Raw genomic sequence first — 24,020 nt, 5'->3', positions numbered from 1 at the left:
TCTTCTGTAATTTTACCCATTTAGAAACAAAATGTATAATTATCAAATCTGCATACAGCATTGTTCACATTACAAGTCATAGATTTGATGACTTATACCTATAAGCAGTTTTGATGGAAAATTCTCTCCAAAAGTTTTTTTATCATATTGGGTGGGCCAAAAGTTCCATTTGGGTTCTTCTGTAAGATGGCTCCAGTAGTACTTAGTTGTCTTTAACTTCATTGGAAACAATTTGGTTACATTGTATGTGACAGCTGTCATATCAGCATGCATTTAAAAAAGACATAAAAATTGGTAAATTTTTGTGTAGCCATTTTAATATTGAAGATGGAAGAAAAAAAGCAACATTTTCGGCATATTATGCTTTATTATTTCAAGAAAGGTAAAAACGGAACTGAAATGCACAAAAAGGTTTGTGCAGTGTATGGAGAAGGTGCTGTGACTGATCAAATGTGTCAAAAGTGGTTTGCAAAGTTTCGTGCTAGAGATTTCTCACTGGATGAAGCTCCACAGTTCGGTAGACCAGTTGAAGTTGATAACGATCAAATCAAAACAATAATTGAGAGCAATCAATGTTATGCCACGTGGGAGATAGCCGACATACTTAAAGTATCCAAATCAAACGTTGAAAATCATTTGCACCAGCTTGGTTATGTGAATCACTTTGATGTTTGGATTCCACATAAGTGAGAAAAACCTTCTTGACCCTATTTCTGCATGCGATTCTCTACTGAAATGTAATGAAAACACTGTTTTTAAAACAAATTGTCGAGGACTTCCCTGGTGGCACAGTGGTTAAGAACCCACCTGCCAGTGTAGGGGACGTGGGTTCAAGCCCTGGTCTGGGAAGATCCCACATGCCGTGGAGCAACCAAGCCAGTGCGCCACAACTACTGAGCCTGTGCTCTAGAGCCCGCGAGCCACAACTACTGCAGCCCGCGTGCCTAGAGCCTGTGCTCCGCAGCAAGAGAAGCCACCGTAATGAGAAGCCCGCACACTGCAATGAAGAGTAGCCCCCACTCGCTGCAACTAGAGAAAGCCTGCACCCAGCAGCAACGAAGACCCAACGCAGCCAAAAATTAATTAATTAATTAAAAAAAATTGTGACAGGCGATGAAAAATGAATACTGTACAGCAATGTGGAATGGAAGAGATCATGGGGCATGCAAAATGAACTACCACCAACCACCAATGGCCGGTCTTCATCGAAAGAAGGTGATGTTGTGTATATGGTGGGGTCGGGAGTCCTCTATTATGAACTCCTTCCAGAAAACCAAACGATTAATTCCAACAAATACTGCTCCCAATTAGACCAACTGAAAGCTGCACTCAGTGAAAAGCATCCAGAATTAGTCAACAGAAAATGCATAATCTTCCCATCAGGATAACGCAAGACCACATGTTTCCTTGATGACCAGGCAAAAACTGTTACAGCTTGTCTGGGAAGTTCTGATTCATCTGCTGTATTCACCAGACATTGCACCTTCGCATTTCCATTTATTTTGGTCTCTACAAAATTCTCTTAATGGAAAAAAATTCAATTCCCTGGAAGACTATAAAAGGCACCTGAACAGTTCTTTGTGCAAAAAGATAAAAAGTTTTGGAATTATGAAGTTGCCTGGAAAATGGCAGAAAGTAGTGGAACAAAAGCATGAATACGTTGTTCAATAAAGTTCTTGGGGAAAATGAAAAATGTGTCTTATTTTTACTTAAAATACCAAAGGCACTCTTTGGCCCACCTGATAAACTAAGAACTGTAAAGGTCTTTGAATTACTCAAAAGGGAATTGTTAAATTTAGAGTGATAGCAGTTATGTTGCTTTTATAACTGTTAGAAATATACTTGCATTAGTCCTTCCTGGAACTGAGAATTAGCTATATCTCTTCCTGTTGAATATCCAGTCTTTGCTAAAACGGCAGTAAAAACTACATTCAGAGCTGATTCAAATGGGAAATGGAATCTGCCTTACGGAACTGTCATAGAATGTGTTTTGTTTGTTTAGAGTGTGTTTTTTATAATTATTTTTGGTCAATAGGCAATGACGTTAAGGAGCCTGTCCTTGGTGATTTTATACTGCTCCCAAAATGGCTTGTTGAAATGGCAGGTGATAAAGGAGAATGCATGGGGGAATCTGTAAGAACACCTTCGAATGAAGCGCATCTGAGTGAAGGGTGTCAGGCTGATCACTTTCATGGATGGAATCACTTGTGGCAGATGCTCTATTCTGAACTGCACTATTTGCTTTATTTTGGGTGTCTGTGTCACTTCAGGGCTGCATTTCTCACACGCCTTCTACTTTTTCTAGTTGTTTATGTTTAGATGTATTTTTTAGACAAGCAAACAAAAAGTACTTCTTTTGTGGTCTTAACACAAAATCTGTTCTTATTGAACTTTTTGGAATTTATTAACTTCTATTAGGTTATCTTAGTTATGAAAGAATCCTCAAATTCATAGCATCCGGTTCCACAGATTTCTTAATTCTATCACAAGTAGGCTACAGAAACCCTCATGATTCCTTAATATTTCTTTATTTTTAGCTCTTTTTGTTAAAAGATAGAAAAAAAATGTATATAAAATAAGAATAGTATATTGAAACTCCAAGTAAGTTATTCAGCTAAACTGTTAGCAAATCATGGTCATTCTTGTTTCATATATTTCTCTACCCATTTCCTCTACCTCCAGGATATATATTATCCAAAAATGTTTCAGAATGTTATATCTAAAAGACTTCCTTTAAAAAAACCATAACTGGGGGCTTCCCTGGTGGCGCAGTTGTTGAGAGTCCACCTGCCAATGCAGGGGACACGGGTTCGTGCCCCGGTCCAGGAAGATCCCACATGCTGCGGAGCGGCTGGGCATGTGAGCCATGGCCGCTGAGCCTGCGCGTCCAGAGCCTGTGCTTTGCAATGGGAGAGGCCACAACAGTGAGAGGCCCGTGTACTGAAAAAAAAAAAAAAAACCATAACTGGAATATCATTATCCCATCTAAAATTTTTTAACAATTCCTTAATATCATTAAATAGCTAGGCAGTTTGTCAGTTTCCCTGATTATCTCAAAATCTTTTTTTTAAACAACTTATTTGTTTGAATTAATATTGAAATATACATTTTAATTTTTATGTTTCTTACATCTCTTTTAAAAACAGCTTTATTGAGATACAATACAAATCCAATAAACAGCACATATTTAGAATGTACAGTTTTACAAGTTGGAAATCCATAAACAATCAAAATAATGAGCACATCTATCAACCCAAAAAGTTGCCTTGTGTCCCTTTGTAATCCCTCCATCCCGCCCCTTTCCCCCAGGCAACCAGTGATCTACATTTTTGTCATTAAAGATTAGTTTGCAATTGCTATAATTTTATATAAATGGAAGCATACAGCATGTATTCTTTTTGTATTCTTTTTTTGTCTATATTCTTTCACTGAGCATGCATATTTTAAGATTCATTCAGGTTGTTGAATGTATCAGTAGTTCCTTCCTATTTATTGTTGAGCAATATTCCATTTTAGATAGACCACTTTTTTTTATCCATCTGCCTGATGATGATCATTTGGGTTGTTTCTAGTTTTTGCTATTATACATAAAGCTACTATGAACATTTCTGTGTGTGCCTTTCTGTGGATATACATTTTCATTTCTCCTGAGCGAAATGGCAGGTGTTTATGTAACTTTTTTTTTTTTAATTAATTAATTTATTTATTTTTGGCTGTGTTGGGTCTTCGTTTCTGTGTGAGGGCTTTCTCTAGTTGTGGCAAGTGGGGGCCACTCTTCATCGCAGTGCGTGGGCCTCTCACTGTCGCGACCTCTCTTGTTGTGGAGCACAGGCTCCAGACGCACAGGCTCAGTAGTTGTGGCTCGCAGGCTTAGTTGCTCCGCGGCATGTGGGATCTTCCCAGACCAGGGCTCGAACTCGTGTCCCCTGCATTGGCAGGCAGATTCTCAACCACTGCGCCACCAGGGAAGCCCCTATGTAACTTTTTTAGAAACTGCCAAACTCATTTGCAAAGTGGTTGTTCCAGTTTTTATAATTTTTAGGCCTTATAATAGGTGTATACCTCATTGTGGTTTTAATTTGCATTTCCCTAATGACTAATGATGTTGAGCCTGTCTTCACGGGTTATTTGCCATCTGTATGTCTTCTTTAATAGTCTGTTGAAATCATTTGCTCATTTTATAATTGGTTTGTTTTCTTATTACTGAGTTTTGAGAGTTCTTCATATATTCTGGATTCAAGTCCTCTATCAGATACAAGATTTGCAAATATTTTCTCCAAATCCGTGGCCTGATTTTTTATTCTCTTGACAGTGTCATTTTTTAAAAAATGATGACCACACATTTTCTATTTATTTTTTTTTAATATTTATTTATTTATTTTGGCTGTGCCAGGTCTTAGTTGTGGCACATGGGATCTTCGTTGCAGCATGTGGGATCTTTAGTTGCGACCTGCGGGCTTCTTAATTGTAGCTTGCATGCTGGATCTAGTTCCCCGACCAGGGATCAAACCTGTGCCCCCTCCATTGGGAGCATGGAGTCTTACCCTCTGGACCACCCAGGAAGTCCCCTCTTGACAGTGTCTTTTGAAGAGCAGAAGTTTTTAATTTTGAGGAAGTTCAATTTATCAATTCTTTCATTGATCATGATTTTGGTATGAAATCTTTTCCTAACTTAATACCACAAATGTTTTCTCCTATAAGTTTTATAATTTTGGGTTTTATATTTAGGTCTATGATCCATTTTTAAAAATTAACATTTGGTCCATTTTGAGTTGACTTTTATATACAATGTGAGGTATGGTTCCCTCCTTTTTTTTTGCATGTGCATATCTAGTTATTCCAGCATACTGAAAACCATTATTTGAAAATCAATCGCCCATGTATGTGTGGGCCTATTTCTTTATAGTCTGTTCCATTAGTCTGCCAGTATCAAACTATCTTGATTACCCTTAAGTTGCTTTTAATCTATGTGTCTTCTCTTTTTTTTTCCCTTGCAATTTATTTGTTGAAAAAGCTGGCTCATTTGTCCAAATAGTTTCTCAGAGTCAGAATTGTATTGATTACATCCCTGTAATCAGTGATGTGCTGGTAAATATTTAACATCTGGTTCTCTGGGATGAAAAAGCCTGGATCTATTGCACTTGCTAGTTTCTGTGGTGTAAATATTCCTACCATGGCTGATTGAAAACTACCAAGGCAACATCACTGAACACAGAGTGGGGAAAAGATGTGCAGTAGTACATCGTTGTGTAGTATATCCACTCTACACATAAAATGGAGACAAATATCTTCCAGTGCATAGGAAAAGGCAAAATGTAGTGAAATAATTAGGGAACAATGAGTTGTGAGGATTTATTACCTTTGTTTTAACATTGTTAATTATGCGTTTCTATAATTTAATTTTTAATGACTGTATTTCACAGCCAACTCGCAAAATTCCTGAAAATTTAAGTTGGCTGTTATGACTTGGTGAAAGCCAGTCCCAGCATGGCATTGTAGAGTAGTCCAACATGTTTCTCTGTTCTTCATATTTAAAAAAAAATGTCCTGAATATTAATAATGAGAGGCAGAGGTTTGATTAAATTCAGGTTCAACTTTTTGGCAAGATTGTTTCATAGGTTATGGAAGGCTGCTGATTATCATTGCCTTTATCCATTAATTCATTAGGGCTGCAAATTAGTGATAGTCTAATTCTATCATTCTTTCTTCAGTTAAGTAGCTGGGATGATCTGTAAAGAAAAGCTTACCTAGAACTAGTTGATTACACTGAGTGTAAGTTTGTTTAGGAAATGAAGGATGCATAAAAGGCATGTTTTACTTTTAATTTACTCATTTTCAGAATAATGAGTTGGTTCCCTCATATCCATCAAAGGTGCCAGTGACTTTTTTTAAGTGTCATTGTGAACTTAGAGATTTAAACATATCTGATGTGTTTCAATCCACTGAGTTTTTATGCTTATTGGTGCTTAAACTGGTCCATTTTTTGACTGAAGGGAGCCTCTTCAAGTTGATTCTTGATCCTTTTGACACACATTCAGTGGTCTTTGATAGCTTCCTTGCTTTCTGGTAAGACATGTTTCAGACTCATCATCTATACTTCACACCTCATACTGAGTCATTTTTCCAGGGAGCCAGAGTCCTTTAATAGAATATGGTATTTAGAACCATATGATATCACTTATATGTGGAATCTAAAATATGACATAAATAAACTTATCTACGAAACAGAAACAGACTCACAGACATAGAGAACAGACTTGTGTTTGCCAAGGTGGAGTGGATGTCAGGGAAGGATGGATTGGGAGTTTGGGATTACCAGGTGCAAACTATTACATATAGAATGGATAAACAACAAGGTCCTACTGTTGTATAGCACAGGGAACTCTACTCAATATCCTGTAATAAACCATAATGGAAAAGAATATGAAAAAGAATGTATATCTATGTATAACTGAATCACTTTGCTGTACAGTATAAATCAACTGTACTTCAGTAAAATAAATTTAAAAAAAATAGAATATGGTATTTAGAGACCATAGTCTAGGCACTAGGGTTACTTACTGCTACTAAGTTCTTAACTGTTTCTAGGACATTTAAGTGGACAGAGCTGAGGAATACACACACACACACACACACACACACATTTTTAAGCTAAAATATATTATGAGTTCATTCATTATTTCCATTTGAAATTTAGGAGTACAAAATTTTTAGCTAAACTTTCTTAAGTTTGTTTCTCTTTTTCTTCCATGCTGAAAATCCCAGTTGTCAGTAATGTCATACTATTACTCATTTGCTGCACACACGACAGTAACAAATAACATTACCAACATTACCTCCAATAATATGATTATTAAAAAGTTATATACAGAGAGATGAATAATTATAAATTTATATTTAAAGGCACTTTAAATAGCTTTTTTCTGATGCTTTTATCACCAACTTGATAAACAATTAGGCTAATTTGATTAATTTTGCTTCTAAATTTTAGAGGTTGAATTTTAATTTAAATCTGTTTTATAGATTTATTTATTTATGTAAAATATTTAAATGTTTCCAAAGTACAATCTGTTAAAACATATTTTCCAAATAGCTGCTATCCCTGTTCTTTCCCTGGTTTATATTATGATTTTTTTAAAAAAAACCTATATGTATATATATTTGTATGTCTCCTTATTTCTTAGGTGAATGGTAACAGACATTCCACCTTGCTTTTTCATCAGTATATCCAGGAGGTGCTCCATAGCAATTTATGTATTTCTCATTCCTTTTTAGCTGCTTAATATTCATGTTTGATATCCATAATTTTTCCACCAAATTCTTCTCCAGATGATTTCAGGTTGTTTCCAGTATTTGGCATTACAAAATTTGCTGTCTTTTTATATTTTTGCCAACGTATGTTTGGGATATGTTTTAATATTAGTATTTTTCCAACATTTTATTATGAAAAATTTCAAACACAGCAACGTTTAAAGAATTTTACAATGAACACCTATACCCACCACCTAAACTGATATAAAATTTATTTATTGTGAAATGTACAAAAATAAGTGTACATTCATTGTTTTGACAAAGGCACATTTTTTAGTTGCATCATTTATTTTTTTGAGTTATGAGTCCTTTATGTATTCTAGATCTAAGTCTCTTATTAGATATATATATGATTTGCAAATATTTTCTCCCATTCTATGAGTTGTCTTTTCACTTTCTTGATGATGTCCTTGTGCAGCACAAAAATTTTCAATTTAGGTGATGTCCAGTTTATTTACTTTTTCTTTTGTTGCTTGTGCTTTTGATGTCATATGTAAGATACCATTGCTTAATCCAAGGTTTATGCCTCTGTTTTCGTCTAAGAGTTTTATACTTTTAGCTCTTATATTTATGGTGTGAGAAGTCCAACTTAATTCAAAGGAGAAAGAACAGTCTTTTCAACAAACGGGGCTGGGAAAACTAAATATCCAAGTGCATAAGAATGGTCTTTGGCACCCTGATCAAAAAATAATTAATTGCTCATAAATGTGATGGCTTATTTCTGGACTTTGAATTCTATTCCATTGTTCTATATGTCTGTCTTCTGTTTTAAGAATTCATGAATTTAAGGAGGGTATTTACAAAAGTATGTATTTGTGACCCATTCTTTATAACCTCTATTCATGGTTTCCTTATATGTGTTTTGTCTCAGTTACTTCTCCCATTTGTTTCTACAATTGCCTATCTCATTTTGTGTGTAATGTCATAGGGGAAGGGAGTGCCTGGTGGTGAAGTGTAATATTAATATCATTGGGATGGTGATGCTCCCATTTTTCTTTTTCTTTTTCTTTTCTATTTTTTTTCTTTTACATCTTTACTGGAGTATAATTCCTTTACAATGGTGTGTTAATTTCTGCTTTATAACAAAGTGAATCAGTTATACATATACATATGTTCCCATATCTCTTCCCTCTTGCGTCTCCCTCCCTCCCACCCTCCCTATCCCACCCCTCTAGGTGGTCACAAAGCACCGAGCTGATCTCCCTCTGCTGTGCGGCTGCTTCCCACTAGCTATCTATTTTACGTTTGGTAGTGTATATATGTCCATGCCACTCTCTCACTTTGTCCCAGCTTACCCTTCCCCTCCCCATATCCTAAAGTCCATTCTCTAGTAGGTCTGTGTCTTTATTTCTGTCTTACCCCTAGGTTCTTCATGACATTTTTTTTTCTTAAATTCCATATATATGTGTCAGCATACGGTATTTGTCTTTCTCTTTCTGACTTACTTCACTCTGTATGACAGACTCTAGGTCCATCCACCTCATTACAAATAGCTCAATTTCATTTCTTTTTATGGCTGAGTAATATTCCATTGTATATATGTGCCACATTTTCTACATCCATTCATCCGATGATGGACACTTAGGTTGTTTCCATCTCCTGGCTACTGTAAATAGAGCTGCAATGAACGTTTTGGTGCATGACTCCTTTTGAATTATGGTTTTCTCAGGGTATATGCCCAGTAGTGGGATTGCAGGGTCATATGGTAGTTCTATTTGTAGTTTTTTAAGGAACCTCCATACTGTTCTCCATAGTGGCTGTACCAATTCACATTCCCACCAGCAGTGCAAGAGTGTTCCCTTTTCTCCACACCCTCTCCAGCATTTATTGTTTCTAGATTTTTTGATGATGGCCATTCTGACTGGTGTGAGATGATATCTGATTGTAGTTTTGATTTGCATTTCTCTAATGATTAACGATGTTGAGCATTCTTTCATGTGTTTGTTGGCAGTCTGTATATCTTCTTTGGAGAAATGTCTATTTAGGTCTTCCGCCCATTTTTCGATTGGGTTGTTTGTTTTTTTGTTATTGAGCTGCATGAGCTGCTTGTAAATTTTAGAGATTAATCCTTTGTCAGTTGCTTCATTTGCAAATATTTTCTCCCATTCTGAGGGTTGTCTTTTGGTCTTGCTTATGGTTTCCTTTGCTGTGCAAAACTTTGAAGTTTCATTAGGTCCCATTTGTTTATTTTTGTTTTTATTTCCATTTCTCTAGGAGGTGGGTCAAAATGGATCTTGCTGTGATTTATGTCATAGAGTGTTCTGCCTATGTTTTCCTCTAAGAGTTTGATAGTTTCTGGCCTTACATTTAGGTCTTTAATCCATTTTGAGCTTATTTTTGTGTATGGTGTTAGGGAATGATCTAATCTCATACTTTTACATGTCCCTGTCCAGTTTTCCCAGCACCACTTATTGAAGAGGCTGTCCTTTCTCCACTGTACATTCCTGCCTCCTTTATCAAAGATAAGGTGACCATATGTGCATGGGTTTATCTCTGGGCTTTCTATCCTGTTCCATTGATCTATCTTTCTGTTTTTGTGCCAATACCACACTGTCTTGATTACTGTAGCTTTGTAGTATAGTCTGAAGTCGGGGAGCCTGATTCCTCCAGCTCCATTTTTCGTTCTCAAGATTGCTTTGGCTATTCGGGGTCTTTTGTTTCTCCAAACAAATTTTGAAATTTTTTGTTCTAGTTCTGTGAAAAATGCCAGTGGTAGTCTGATAGGGATTGCATTGAATCTGTAGATTGCTTTGGGTAGTAGAGTCATTTTCACAATATTGATTCTTCCAATCCAGGAGCATGGTATATCTCTCCATCTATTTGTATCATCTTTAATTTCTTTCATCAGTGTCTTATAATTTTCTGCATACAGGTCTTTTGTCTCCTTAGGTAGGTTTATTCCTAGATATTTTATTCTTTTTGTTGCAATGGTAAATGGGAGTGTTTTCTTGATTTCATTTTCAGATTTTTCATCATTAGTGTACAGGAATGCCAGAGATTTCTGTGCATTAATTTTGTATCCTGCTACTTTACCAAATTCATTGATTAGCTCTAGTAGTTTTCTGGTAGCATCTTTAGGATTCTCTATGTATAGTATCATGTCATCTGCAAACAGTGACAGCTTTACTTCTTCTTTTCTGATTTGGATTCCTTTTTTTTCCTTTTCTTCTCTGATCGCTGTGGCTAAAACTTCCAAAACTCTGTTGAATAAGAGTGGTGAGAGTGGGCAACCTTGTCTTGTTCCTGATCCTAGTGGAAATGTTTTCAGTTTTTCACCATTGAGGACGATGTTGGCTGTGGGTTTGTCATATATGGCGTTTATTATGTTGAGGTAAGTTCCCTCTATGCCTACTTTCTGGAGGGTTTTTATCATAAATGGGTGTTGAATTTTGTTGAAAGCTTTGTCTACATTTATTGAGATGACCATATGGTTTTTCTCCTTCAATTGTTAATATGGTGTATCACATTGATTGATATGTGTATATTGAAGAATCCTTGCATTCCTGGAATAAACCCCACTTGATCATGGTGTATGATCCTTTTAATGTGCTGTTGGATTCTGTTTGCTAGTATTTTGTTGAGGATTTTTGCATCTATGTTCATCAGTGATATTGGCCTGTAGTTTTCTTTCTTTGTGACATCCTTGTCTGGTTTTGGTATGAGTGTGATGGTGGCCTCGTAGAATGAGTTTGGGAGTGTTCCTTCCTCTGGTATATTTTGGAAGAGTTTGAGAAGGATAGGTGTTAGCTCTTCTCTAAATGTTTGATAGAATTCGCCTGTGAAGCCATCTGTCCTGGGCTTTTGTTTGTTGGAAGATTTTTAATCACAATTTCAGTTTCAGTGCTTGTGATTGGTCTGTTCATATTTTCTATTTCTTCCTGATTCAGACTTGGCAGGTTGTGCATTTCTAAAAATTTGTCTATTTCTTCCAGGTTGTCCATTTTATTGGCATAGAGTTGCTTGTAGTAATTTCTCATGATCTTTTTGTATTTCTGCAGTGTCAGTTTTTAGTTCTCCTTTTTCATTTCTAATTCTATTGATTTGAGTCTTCTCCCTTTTTTTCTTGATGAGTCTGGCTAATGGTTTATCGATTTTGTTTATCTTCTCAAAGAACCAACTTTTAGTTTTATTGATCTTTGCTATCGTTTCCTTCATTTATTTTTCATTTATTTCTGCTCTGATCTTTATGATTTCTTTCCTTCTGCTAACTTTGGGGTTTTTTTGTTCTTGTTTCTCTAATTGCTTTAGGTGCAAGTTTAGGTTGTTTATTCGAGATGTTTCCTGTTTCTTAAGGTAGGATTTTATTGCTATAAACTTCCCTCTTAGAACTGCTTTTGCTGCATCCCATAGGTTTTGGGTCGTCCTGTCTCCATTGTCATTTGTTTCTAGGTATATTTTGATTTCCTCTTTGATTTCTTCAGTGATCACTTCGTTATTAAGTAGTGTATTTTTTAGCTTCCATGTGTTTGTATTTTTTACAGATCTTTTCCTGTAATCTATATCTTGTCTCATAGAGTTGTGGTCAGAAAAGATACTTGATACAATTTCAATTTTCTTAAATTTACCAAGGCTTGATTTGTGACCCAAGGTATGATCTATCCTGGAGAATGTTCCATGAGCATTTGAGAAGAATGTGTATTCTGTTATTTTTGGATGGAATGTCCTATAAATATCAATTAAGTCCATCTTGTTTAATGTATCATTTAAAGCTTGTGTTTCCTTATTTATTTTCACTTTGGATAATCTGTCCATTTGTGAAAGTGGGGTGTTAAAGTCCCCTACTATGAATGTGTTACTGTCGATTTCCCCTTTTATGGCTGTTAGTATTTGCCTTATGTATTGAGGTGCTCCTATGTTGGGTGCATAAATATTTACAATTGTTATATCTTCTTCTTGGATCGATCCCTTGATCATTATGTAGTGTCCTTCTTTGTCTCTTCTAATAGTCTTTATTTTAAAGTCTATTTTGTCTGATTTGAAAATTGCTACTCCAGCTTTCTTTTGATTTGCATTTGCATAGAATATCTTTTTTCATCCCCTCACTTTCAGTCTGTATGTGTCTCTAGGTCTGAAGTGGGTCTCTTGTAGACAGCATATATATGGGTCTTGTTTTTGTATCCATTCAGCTGGTCTTTGTCTTTTGGTGGGAGCATTTAATCCATTTACATTTAAGGTAATTATCGATATGTATGTTCCTATTCCCATTTTCTTAATTGTTTTGGGTTTGTTATTATCGGCCTTTTCCTTCTCTTGTGTTTCTTGCCTAGAGAAGTTCCTTTAGCATTTGTTGTAAAGCTGGTTTGGTGGTGCTGAACTCTCTCAGCTTTTGCTTGTCTGTAAAGGTTTTAATTTCTCCATCAAATCTGAATGAGATCCTTGCTGGGTAGAGTAATCTTGGTTATAGGTTTTTCTCCTTCATCACTTTAAATATGTCCTGCCACTCCCTTCTCGCTTGCAGAGTTTCTGCTGAAAGATCAGCGGTTAACCTTCTAGGGATTCCCTTGTGTGTTATTTGTTGTTTTTCCCTTGCTGCTTTTAATATGTTTTCTGTGTATTTATTTTTTGATAGTTTGATTAATACTTGTCTTGGCATGTTTCTCCTTGGTTTATCCGGTATGGGACTCTCTGTGCTTCCTGGACTTGGTTAACTATTTCCTTTCCCATATTAGGGAAGTTTTCAACTATAATCTCTTAAAATATTTTCTCAGTCCCTTTCTTTTTCTCTTCTTCTTCCGGAACCCCTATAATTCGAATGTTGGTGCGTTTAATGTTTTCCCAGAGGTCTCTGAGTCTGTCCTCAGTTCTTTTCATTCTTTTTTCTTTATTCTGCTCTGCAGTAGTTTTTTCCACTATTTTATCTTCCAGGTCACTTATCCGTTCTTCTGCCTCAGTTATTCTGCTATCGATCCCCTCTAGAATATTTTTAATTTCATTTATTGTGTTGTTCATCGTTGCTTGTTTCATCTTTAGTTCTTCTAGGTCCTTGTTAAATATTTCTTGCATTTTCTGTATTCTATTTCCAAGATTTTGGATCAACTTTACTATCATTATTCTGAATTCTTTTTCAGGTAGACTGCCTGTTTTGTCTTCATTTGTTAGGTCTCCTGGGTTATTACCTTACTCCTTCGTCTGCTGTGTGTTTTTCTGTCTTCTCATTTTGCTTATCTTACTGTGTTTGGAGTCTCCTTTTTGCAGGCTGCAGGTTCGTAGTTCCTGTTGTTTTTGGTGTCTGTCCCCAGTGGCTAAGGTTGGTTCAGTGGGTTGTGTAGGCTTCCTGATGGAGGGGACTAGTGCTTGTGTTCTGGTGGATGAGGCTGGATCTTGTCATTCTGGTGGGCAGGTCCACGTCTGGTGGTGTGTTTTGGGGTGTCTGTGGACTTATTATGATTTTAGGCAGCCTCTCTGCTAATGGGTCTTGCTAGTTGTTTGGCATAGGGTGTCCAGCAATGTAGCTTGCTGGTCGTTGAGTGAAGCTGGGTGTTGGTGTTGAGATGGAGATCTCTGGGACATTTTCGCCGTTTGATATTACGTGGAGTTGGAAGTTCCCTTGTGGACCAGTGTCCTGAAGTTGGCTCTCCCACCTCAGAGGCACAGCACTGACTCCTGGCTGCAGCACCAAGAGCCTTTCATCCACACGGCTCAGAATAAAAGGGAGAAAAAGGAGAAAGAAAGAAGATTAAGAAAGAAAGAAAAGAAAGAAAGGGAAAGAAGATAAAATAAAATAAAATAAAGTAAGGTAAAATAAAATCAAGTTATTAAAATAAAAAAATTATTAAGAAAAAAAATGTTTTAAGTAAAACAAACAAAAGGGACAGATAGAACCCTAGCACAAATGGTGAAAGCAAAGCTATGCAGACAAAATCTCACACAGAAGCATACACATACACACTCACGAAAAGAGGAAAATGGGAAAAAATAATAAATCTTGCTCTCAAAGTCCACCTCCTCAATTTGGGATGATTCGTTGTCTATTCAGGTATTCCACAGATGCAGGGTACATCAAGTTGATTTTGGAGATTTAATCCACTGCTCCTGAGGCTGCTGGGAGAGATTTCCCTTTCTCTTCTTTGTTCGCACAGCTCCTGGGGTTCAGCTTTGGATTTGGCCCCGCCTCTGCGTGTAGGTCGGCAGAGGGCGTCTATTGTTCGCTCAGACAGGACGGGGTTAAAGGAGCCGCTGACTCGGAGACTCTGGGTCACTCAGGCCTGGGGGAGGGAGGGGTACGGAGTGCGGGGAGATCCTGCGGCGGTAGAGGCCGCTGTGACGGTGCATCAGCCTGAGGCGCACCGTGCGTTCTCCCGGGGAAGTTGTCCCTGGATCCCGGAACCCTGGCAGTGGTGGGCTGCACAGGCTCCCGGGAGGGGAGGTGTGTATAGTGACCTGTGCTTGCACACAGGCTTCTTGGTGGCTGCAGCAGCAGCCTTAGCGTCTCATGCCCGTCTCTGCGGTCCGTGCTTTTAGCCGCGGCTCGCGCCCGTCTCTGGAGCTCCTTTAAGCAGCGCTCTTAATCCCCTCTCCTCGAGCACCAGGCAACAAAGAGGGAAGAAAAAGTCTCTTGTGTCTTCGGCAGCTGCAGACTTTTCCCGGACTCCCTCTCGGCTAGCCGTGGTGCACTAACCCCTTCAGGCTGTGTTCACGCCGCCAACCCCAGTCCTCTCCCTGCGATCCGACCGAAGCCCGAGCCTCAGCTCTCAGCCCCCGCCCGCCCCGTCGGGTGAGCACACAAGCCTCTCAGGCTGGTGAGTGCCCGTCGGCACCGACCCTCTGTGCAGGAATCTCTCCGCTTTGCCCTCCGCACCCCTGTGGCTGCGCTCTCCTCTGTGGCTCCGAAACTCCTCCTCTCCGCCACCTGCAGTCTCCGCCCGCGAAGGGGCTTCCTAGTGTGTGGAAAACTTTCCTCCTTCACGGCTCCCTCCCACTGGTACAAGTCCCATCCCTATCCTTTTGTCTCTGTTTATTCTTTTTTCTTTTGCCCTACCCAGGTACATGGGGAGTTTCTTGCCTTTTGGGAGGTCTGAGGTCTTCTGCCAGCGTTCAGTAGGTGTTCTGTAGGAGTCGTTCCACGTGTAGATGTATTTCTGATGTATCTGTGGGGAGGAAGGTGATCTCCGCATCTTACTCTTCCGCCATCTTCCCCCTCTCCTATGCTCCCATTTTTCAAAGACTGCTTTGAACACAGACAGGAAGTACCTTCAGTTGGCAATGGTGCCATAAAATGATGAAAATAAAATAAGGAAACTTATGGTTCAAGGTTTTCCTTACGTTATTTAAATTTAAGATACAGAACCATGAAAGTACGTTAAACTAATGGTTATGACTTTCTCTTTGAGACAGTAGACATTTCAGACCTATCAGAAATTATTCTTTATGATTATATTTCTTTACAGAGTTCCTGAGTTGGAGGTAGAAGAAGAAACTCAAGTTCAAGAGATGACCCTAGATGAGTGGAAAAATCTTCAAGAACAGACCAGACCAAAGCCTGAATTTAACATCCGGAAACCTGAGTCCACTGTCCCTTCGAAAGCAGTGGTGATACACAAGTCTAAATATAGAGATGATGTAAGCATGATGTTTTGTATCTAGAGGTAATCTTCACTGTTACCTTGTTGGAAACGAAATGGGCTTTTCCACTTCTCTTTTAAAAATGGAACATTAGTAGTTGACATTCTAGTTTCAACCTAAGAGTAATCAGAGATTATGTGTGCCTAATTTTACTGTATTTTTATTGTTTATTAAGAAAAAAAATTGAAAAAGAATTGACCCACTAGTACTTAATCCAAAGCAGTTATAGTGGCAGTGCACTTTCTGCTCCCTCCAGAACTGTGCAAAAACTGTGCACATGCTGTATGTTTTAGTTGCATGTCAATTTTGTGTCAGAAGAGAGGTACAGAATGTTTCCTGAATCCATTTCAGAGGATAACTACTCCGCATTTTCGTGATTAGATTACCTTCAGTTCTAATTCCTTTTTTTTTAAGTTTAAGTATAGTTGATTTACAATATTTTGTTAGTTTCAGGTGTATAGCAAAGTGATTCAGTGGTTTTTTTCCCCCACAGTTCTAATTCTTAATAAGAAGAGCATTTAGTTGGAACTAGTTGATCATTTTTAACTGGTCAGGGTTGGGTGAAGCCTTTTTTGTGTTATTATAGCAGCTTTGCTCCCTCTGCAGAAACTCACCAGAGGAGCCCTGAAGCACCTGGCAGCACCGTCAGGCACTGCTGCTGTGGCCAGCTATCCTGTTGGAACTGCTTGTGTGTTCCTCTGTCTTTTGTGGTCCTGATTTTACAAGGTTTATGTTCAGCTCTTCATTGACGGCTTTAGCTTTGAAAATATCTTCCAGCAGATATTGATAAGGCTCGTCAGAGAGTTATTTAATCATATTCTATTTAAGCTGCTGAACTTAAGGAAGGGTACACTGAAGCATTCTAATTTTAAAATTTAGAGTTTGTATCATTCAGTCACAGCTATTTATCTTGATACCAGTCTCTGTGTCGATGACGGTAGTGAGCAACCCTTCCTCTCTGCTGGATATTCATTGATTTTCCATTTGAAACTCAGGAGTTTTGTACTATGTAGATTTGTCTGTGTTCCCATTTACACTTTGGTTAGTTATATTCTTTGAATGAATAGTTTCCCTAGGGGGTCATTTATGATACAGGATCCCCTCCTAACTCCTGTCTCAGTCAGTCCAAGCTCTTGGAGTCTAATAAGTTTTTAGCTGTTCCACTAGAAATGGCTTTTTGTACACATACGAGTGAGGCCTTTTTACAAGTCCATCAGCTAGTTGGGTTGTTTTTTTTTTCCTATCCATTTTCTTCTTTTTTGTTCTGGGGCACTGTAAATAAAGCTTTGCCTAAAACAATTGTGTTGTCAGGATTTGAAATGTGCAGCTGACATGTTAGGTAAAAATAGAAGCTGCTCTTCCTTAATCCACACCAGATTCATCCTCCCTGGCTCCAGAGAGAGGTCTCCTGGAATCTTTGAAGCAACTGTCTTAGCTGCTGAGTCATCGAGCTTGGTCTCAGTAAAGCACACATCTTTGGTACTTATTAATCTTATGGCATTGACAATTTTAGCCAGGAATTTTTCTTAAAGCAACAGAAGCCAAATCACTAGTCCCGGAAGTGATTGGTGTCACTTACTTCGTTCTGAGTACCCTAAGAGACAAAAGCAGTAGATTAACACCTCTTGTTTGCATGGAGCTCTGTTCTTTGCAAAGTTCAGACCAAACAGTAGCCTATGAAGAGAGTTGGGACCTTAAAGCACCTTGGCCTGACTATTCGCTCACTTTGCTTCCATTGCAAGTTGTCCCTTCTTACTTGGAAGGCCGCCGTGTCTCTGCTGAGGCACACTGACAGCCAATTGTTTTCTAAACCAGGCCATAGTTATCATTTTGCCTCTTATATTTTTTGTGTTTATCTTGGTGCCAGAGTGCCATTGTTCCTGAATTGTTCTTTCCTTCATCTTTTTAGCTTTGAGAGCCCATCTGTCTAAGACCTTTGCTTTATTTTAATCTGAAGCTTTGAAGGGGACACAAGTGTTAAATGTGAAACCTGAAATGAACATATGGCCAAAAGGGATTGATGTGCTCAGGGAAATTTGATTCCATTTGCTGGACAAGCTGTAGGGACGTTTAACCTTACAGCACTTGGGAGATTCTCATCTACGATCACTGGCATATTTTCTGTAGGTTTATATTTTACTTAAAAGTGAGAGTTCTTCTTTGTTTCATTCATGGTTAGGAATTGAAGCCAAATCAAATTTGAAGGAGATTTATTTAATACAGTGTTCTTTTAACAAGAGGTAGAACTTATTTGACCTCTTACAATAAAATGTACTTTCTCAAAGAATTTGAACTAGAGCAGTTCTTCAAAAGCAGCTTGAGTTCTTTATGCAGCCTTGGTAGCAACCCTCAGTAAATCATACTGTGGTTCTATCCTTTCCATATATTTTGAGTCAGAGTTGTTTATTGTATATCATCCAGTTGTTAACATATGTTATTTGTACAGTCAGCACCCATGTTGAAAGAAGTTTCTCCATCAAGCTCTATTCTAGGAAGGTGATTTTCCTTATTTATCAAAGTAGCATTTGTGAAGAAATAAAACAAAAGGCAGAAACTAAAACTTTTCAATCTCAGCAAAATACACTTAGATATAAAACATTTAAATGATTACTGTTAGTCATTTCAAATCTTACATCTTAACCTACTAAACTGATAGAAATTTGGTCTCACTTGAAGTAACGGTAAGTTCAAAAATGTTTGAATTAAGACTGTGAGACACTACTATATATAAAATGGACAACTAATAAGAACCTACCTTGTAGCACAGGGAACTCTGTTTGATACTCTGTGGTGACCCATATGGGAATAGAGTCTAAAAAATAGTGGATATATGTATATGTATAGCTGACTGACTTTGCTGTTACAGCAGAAACTAACACAGCATTGTAAATCAACTATACTCCAATTCAAAAAAAAGGACTGTGAGTATGAGAACGTGTGCCTACAAAAATGTGCAGATCCCACCTGGCTGGAAGCAGAGCAGCAGCATCTTCCCCTGCCCAGAGAAGCCCAGCCCAGTGAGTGTCCATGGAGATGGCCGTGTGTATGTTCTGTGTTTGATGCTGTACCTGTGTTTCAGTTGGTAAAGGATGACTATGAGGATGATGCCCACGTTTTCCGGAAAGCAGCCAATGACATCACATCCCAGCTGGAGATTAATTTTGGTAACCTCCCTCGTCCCGGGCGCGGAGCCAGAGGTGGCACACGGGGAGGCCGGGGAAGGATCAGAAGGGCAGAAAACTATGGACCCAGAGCAGAAGTGGTGGTAAGTGTTTATATTCTAAACCCTGGATGGTTTTCTGAAGTGAGAGGATGAAGATGCCCTGGGCCTACATAGTTTAATTTTGGAAGATCATCAGGTTGTGCCTCATCTAGATAGAGGAGGTTCTTCCTCCTTAGTCTAGTGTGGGTCTGATGTTGGAGTGTCTGGAACGGTCATGTCAGCATGATGGACATCAGTTGGATACAGACCATTATGTAGCCCTGGCCTCCAGGGTCTCCAGGGAAGTCCGATGTCTGCCATGAATGCACGTTCAGAGCTGGAGAAAAATTCACACATCTGCATCAGATAAGATCCCCAGGCTTGGGATTGAATTAGATCAGCTGACAGTTGCTTACCATGGTCTGATCGTCTGCCCTGTGCCCTGATGCTTTCAGGGTAGACAAAATCCTTCCTACAGCTTCAAGGCCACCTTTTCGCTTCAAACCATTCTTTCCCACTCTTCAGCCAACACTGCTCTACTTCTAGAACAGACAAGCATGTTCCTTACCCCACGGGGCCTTTGCACCTGCTGGCCCTTCTCCCACCCCTTTGCCTGTTTACCTAGAATAGATCCTCCAACCTCCTTTCCTCAGAGGAGTCTTCCAGCCTAGGTCAGAGTCCTTATTTTCTTTGAAGCACCGTCTGCATTTGTAATTGTATTCTCGCTGGTGCAGTTGTTGATCAGTGTCTGCTGTCTCCAGGGGACATGATGGTTTCCCCAGTGCCTAGCGCAATGTAAGCTGTAGTAGGTGCTTCGTAAGTGTTTTTTGAACAAACACCTGTTTAGTGGGAGTTGGGCACAAGGCCTGGTGGCCAGCACAGGCCGCCGTGCCGCCCTTGTGACGATGGAACAGGAGCAGCCCCTTCTCTGTGGCTGGTCTTGGAAATGTTCCTTTTGCTGCTTGATCCCTTACTCCAGGGAGCAGCCCCTGGGAGGAGAAACTAGTCTGTTATACTTAAACAAGAGCAAAAGCACAACAGTGTTTTTTCTGGGTACATTTGAGGCCATGTTGGAAAAAGGAACTATTCTGGGGATAGAAAATATACATCCACTCCTTTCCCATAGCAGAGCTGTGCCGCCGCGGCACTTCGTGTGCAGTGTGGTGATCCGGTCCTTGAACCTGCCGCCCACCTGGGCTCTTCCAGCTTCTAACAGCCTTCACACTCGCATTGTTTCAGGATTCTGTTCTTTTTGCTCATTCATTGAGGCTTATCTCTGGGAGAACCTTCTCTTCTAGAAAACATTACTTGAGTGTGATGTGTACTTGGCCAGCAAATTGCATTGGATTCCCTGACTGTGGGCCCCCATTCCCAGGCCATCTGTTACTGAACTTATCAGTATGTTTCTCCCCCAACTTTGTGAGCTCCCCGAGGGCAGGACTGTCTTTAATCATCCTTATATCTCCATGTAGCAAACATTTTTGCTACATGGAGCAAATTTATCCAATAAATATCCTCCATATTTATTGGATGAAGGAAGTGCCAGATACAAAAAGGTCACTCAGTAAGGATCTGTGGGAGGGAGGGCCGGGGGTGGCCAGTAGGCGCTGCCAGCCATTCTGCAACAGGGACGGGAGCGGGTCAGAGGAGGGAGAGGCACCCTTCCATGTCCCCTCTTCGGGGTCTGTGCAGCACTTGGCCGCAGCTCAGAGCAGGGCCTCACTTAGAGTGACCCTGCCACTTTTCTCTCCCCACTGGGACCCTCTCTCCCTCAATGTTTGGGCTGCTACCCCCACCCCATTAGCCCCTCCCCTGAGGGAGAGTGGGCACCGTGTTTCACACAGCTCTGCACCCACGTGGGAACGGGTGAAGTGACAGTTGGTTTCAAAACTTTTCTTTTTCAGACACAAGATGTTGCTCCAAACCCAGATGACCCTGAAGATTTTCCTGCTCTGGCTTGAGAGAGCCCTATTTCCCTGGCAACTTAAAACAGCACTGGCATACCTATAAAGAGACTTTTCTTGCTGTGGGGAAGAGAGTCAGACTCTAAGAACAATAGACGTTGCTTTTTCCCATGTAGTTTGAATTCATTGCACTTTTTTGGCCCGGGGGTGGTGTGGGAATAAGGATTTCTCCAGATGCTAGAGAGCAGTAGTTCTGGTCAGGGGTTAGTCTGGCACTTTCCCAAGAAGGTAGAGAATGGTGACTATTTTTTTACTTAAGGAATTCCAAATGTAGTTCAGAAATAATGTTTAAAATATGTACATAGAGATTGTATTGAATCTTCCACAAAAGCATGGAGAGTAAAGCAAGTTGTAAAATAGAATCTATTGAGACTACTTAGTAAGTTGTACAGATACCGGAAGGCTATGTCCTTCGGTATTAAAGGAAATACATATAACTTGGACCATTAATTTAAAGCGGCCACAGCCTAGTCTTCCGAGACCAAGAAATTAAAATACAGTTGTATTTACTATTTACTTGTAAATGTTATATTCTCCTGGAATTTTTTGGTTTTCATTTAACGAATAATTTTAAGTAGCTATCATGCAGTTACTGGTTACCACTCTGTGGCAGAGAATTAGGGAAAGTATTGATTTTTTCATGGTGATCTAAACTACCTCGTGGTTTCTGCGTGTATGTACACACACATACACACACACGCTTAGTATAAATGTGCATATTTAGTGTTTGGGTGGGTTTTAGGATGAGTATTAAGTAAATGATTTTTTAAATAACGTTGTTTAACCCACCAATCAAATGAAAAGGGGTCCAGGCAAAGAGTATTGCAACTTAACACCACATGCTTTTCTCCCTCAGAGCTAGTGTCAGAATTCAACACCTGTGACAAAGGCCCTCCGTCCCTGTCCTGGGCAAGACTTATAAATAACTAATATTTATTGAACACCTATGTTTAGTTTTTCTCACTTAGCCCTTGCACCAGTTCGAGTACCTATTTCTTGCCTTTGGAGAATTTTGGGGTTAGGGGCTTCCTCAGAGGTTCAGTAACTCCCTGAGTCCCACCCTAACCAGCAGGGCTGAGACCTGGAGGCCCGTGTTCTCTCAGCCCAGCTGCCTGCAGGGTGGTGCCCAGGGTGGCAGCTGGCGCAGAGGCAGCTGTAACAGCCGCTGGAAGCTGGGGTGACACTGTTCCCACTTTACTGAAGAAACTGGGTAACATTTGCTGGTTGTCACACAGTTAATATGCTTATGTGGGTATCTGAACCTTGGTCTCAGGATCTGTGCTTTTTTTTGCCTTGCTATGCTAAGATGGCAGTTCTGAACTTGAACCCACGTGTAAATAAAGGTTGGTATTCCCTCCTTTGTGTATAGAGAGCTGAATCCTTTTGGTGACACCCAGGTCAAGAGAGAAGAATGTGGGAAAAGGCCACAGTGGAAAGAGTCATTTCATACTTTGTTGAATAATCAGCACTGAACCCTTGGCCACGTTAAGCCAGTTAAGGACCTACCCTGTGGTTGACAGTCTACTTTTGGATTCTTGTTATTAATCTGAGTACTAAGGTAGTCCTTTTATTCCCTCTCCCCGGAAAAGACACAGTGAACGTGAGTACCTGACCTGAGAAGTCTTGTGAGAGTGAATGTCGTGTTCAGCCATGATAATCAGCTGGTGCAGCGTGAAGATGTGTCACGACTCATCAGGCTTGAGCTGTCACATTAAGTCATTTTGCCTTGCCCTGGCTTTGAAGATTGGTGAAACAGAGATCCTTCTCAAGAAAATTCCCTTTAGTGTTGTGAATAACAATTGAAAAACCCATTGCGCTGGATTTAATGTATTTGCAAACACTGCATCCTTCCCAAACACATTGAGGATTCCTGTACCACGGAGCAGTCTCTGGTCTTGTGGTCAGAAAAAGTTTGGGGGAATAGGGGACCGTTTCTGACCCTGCTAGAGGTCTTGCTTTGCTCACCAGGACTACCTCTTGCCAATTTGGTGGGGCAGATGACTGTCAGGCGTTTGTCATGTGGTTGTCCACAGTCCGGCCCCAGAGAAGACAGAGCAGAAGCAAAGGGCAGGGGAAATCCATGATGTGCTGTAGGGAAACTCAGGAGGCAGGATTGTGTATTCGGACCTATATACAAGGCAGAGCCTTCCACATGACGACAGTGCCTTGCGAGACTCCTTTGAGGTGCTTGGGTGTAGACGTGTTGTCGTGAGGCAGGACACGTTTCTGGCTGGTAACCTTAATACTAAGCAAATTAACCCCACTAAAGAAAACTTGTGAGCCTAACACACTCTCTTGGAAAGTGGGAGGTCAAGCATGTTTGAATTCCAAGGGCAGGTGTGCCAGCCCCAAGCCTGACTTGGATCCCTTCTGATACAGGTGCTCACTGCCAGGGCTCCTGAAGATGAGCTGGTCCCAGGACCTGCAGAGGGGGCAGCCTCATCAATAGGAGGAGGTATGACCCCTGACAGGTTTTGGTACCCTGCTTCGACTGGATGAAAACCTAAGTCACACAGCTGACAGGGTCTGGGAAGAGGCGGACTCACTGCAGAAGCTGCTCCTGGCTGGGAACCTTGCACTGGATGGTTTGAATGTCTGGCCAGGCTACTTTGAAAAGTACATCCTTAGCCTAATGTTACTGATAAGCATTTGACATTTTCATCCCATGCAAGGCAGGCTCCTCAGAACCAGAGAAGCCGCAGCAAGCACCCCATTTTCTAGTGCTGGTTTCTAGTTGAGGTGCTTTCCTTCTCTGTTCCCTCGCTCCTCCATGCCAGCCTAGGGCATAGGTGTTTCATAGGTGAAGGCATTGTTTCTCCTTTGGAACCACACCATGTGTGGCGTTGGCAAGGCCTACGGAGCAGCAGGACCCGGGTCTCAGAAGCTGGGAAAGGGCAGCCCTCAAAGTAAAAACAACTGCCATCTTCTAAGCTATTCGGGAGACAGCCACACTGCCCTCCCTCTCAGCAGAGCATGACCCA

General features: G+C 40.0%; 1 protein-coding gene across 1 annotated transcript in view; it reads left to right on the top strand.

Moving 5' to 3' along the window:
* Positions 1-21,563, top strand: part of HABP4 (hyaluronan binding protein 4) — a 42,153-nt gene extending 20,590 nt beyond the window's left edge. Inside the window, exons 6-8 of the mRNA XM_081237181.1 lie at positions 15,699-15,870; positions 18,953-19,138; positions 20,980-21,563. Coding sequence (XP_081093307.1) covers positions 15,699-15,870; positions 18,953-19,138; positions 20,980-21,036 — 415 coding nt within the window. The 3' untranslated portion in view covers positions 21,037-21,563. The remainder of the gene's footprint in view (positions 1-15,698; positions 15,871-18,952; positions 19,139-20,979) is intronic.
* The last annotated feature ends 2,457 nt before the right edge of the window (positions 21,564-24,020 follow it).

Source organism: Mesoplodon bidens (assembly GCF_964165515.1).
Source record: "Mesoplodon bidens genome assembly, chromosome: 6".
NCBI classification, from domain to species: Eukaryota; Metazoa; Chordata; class Mammalia; order Artiodactyla; family Ziphiidae; genus Mesoplodon; species Mesoplodon bidens.
This window is presented reverse-complemented; position numbering and strand designations above follow the sequence as displayed.